Raw genomic sequence first — 1,459 nt, forward strand, 5'->3', positions numbered from 1 at the left:
TAAGATCATATTCAGGAAGAGAAGAGGCTAGAACCTGGAAGATTCCTCATGGATACTCCCTCTTGAGTTATATTTATACTTATTTATGGCAATTCCAAATAAATCCTTATTATATCATTTCAAATAATTACTATCTAAATATTGATGGCCGAAAAGATATAAATAATAGAATAGATAAAGGTATCTATAGTAGTGGTCATATTTTGAGCGTGATCTATAAAAGCTTACAAAGGGGTATTTTCAAGGATAAATTAGATTATATTACATCAAGTAAGGAAAGTAATAATTTAGAGCTTAAATTAAAGGCAGATTTATCCTTGAATAAATCCATTTTGAGACCTGTTGTACCAGTATTACTTAGAATTTTAATGATTAAAAGAATCTCTTTTAATAAAACTTTCCAAGTAACAGGCAAAAATCATGGAAACATGGCTTTAGTAAAAACTATTCCACTTGAAAAACAAGATCTCTCAATGTTTTTTTCAGATATTAATGTATTTACTCAGGATTTTAAATTTAATAATAGAATCAATATTGATTTGAATTCAGAGTCAGAACTTGATATTCATGATCATGATCATGATGCAGAATTGCCACGTGTACCAGTACCGATAAAAAATTTTCAAGAAACAGAAAATATAAAAAAAATTACACACATAGCAATAATGGAGTATTTAAAGAGAAACCAATTAGATTTTAATAAAGTTTATGAGATTTACTTTAAAAGTTTAGATCAAGCTTTTGAACATATCATTGGACTTGAATTTAATATAAATGAATATATAGATTTAGCTTTTGAGATTGGAGGACTTCTTGCAGATAAAAGCTGTCAAAGAAATGAATATAATATAGGAATATCGATTCAAGAAGAGTTTGAGTCTCTAAAAGAATTAATTCAAGACAAAGTTAAAAAAAAGAAATCCATCTTAACAAGTCAGTGTGATCTTGTATCATCAGAAGAAAGAGGTATCGGAAATTTAAGATTGAGAGTAAACTATCATACTGCTTATAAAAAGCAGTTGAAATAACTATANTTTCTGTGAAACGGTTTGTTTTACAGGTAATGGAGGATTTTGGATCAAGGTTAGGTATTTTGGGATGGGGATTTAAAATTTTGGGCGCAATTCCTTTTAAAAAAACAAATTCCATTTTTTTGGGGGGGGGGTTTTTAGACACCTTTTTGAGAAAAACCCAAAAGAAATTTTGGGAAAAAAAACACCCGGGGGGGGGGGGGGGAAATTTTTTTTTAAAAAGGTCTTTTTTCCCCAAAAAAAATAAAAGTTTTTTTTTTTGGGGGGAAAAAAACCATTTTCTCCAAAAAAAGAAATTTTTTTTTTTTTTTTTTTTTTTAACACAACTATTTTTTTCTGTGTGTGGAGAAAAAAGAAAAAAACGCCCCTCCTTCTCTTTTATTATATCTTTGGGGGCGGGGGCAGACAAAAAGAAAAAGACAACACCA

General features: G+C 29.1%; 1 protein-coding gene across 1 annotated transcript; it reads left to right on the forward strand.

Moving 5' to 3' along the window:
- The first annotated feature begins 368 nt into the window (after positions 1-368).
- Positions 369-1,028, forward strand: Chro.70088 (hypothetical protein). Its single annotated transcript, XM_659912.1, has 1 exon — positions 369-1,028. The coding sequence occupies one exon, from the start codon at positions 369-371 to the stop codon at positions 1,026-1,028; it is 660 nt and encodes a 219-aa protein (XP_665004.1).
- The last annotated feature ends 431 nt before the right edge of the window (positions 1,029-1,459 follow it).

The sequence above is a fragment of the Cryptosporidium hominis genome, assembly GCF_000006425.1.
Source record: "Cryptosporidium hominis TU502 chromosome 7 CHRO017018, whole genome shotgun sequence".
Taxonomy (NCBI): domain Eukaryota; phylum Apicomplexa; class Conoidasida; order Eucoccidiorida; family Cryptosporidiidae; genus Cryptosporidium; species Cryptosporidium hominis.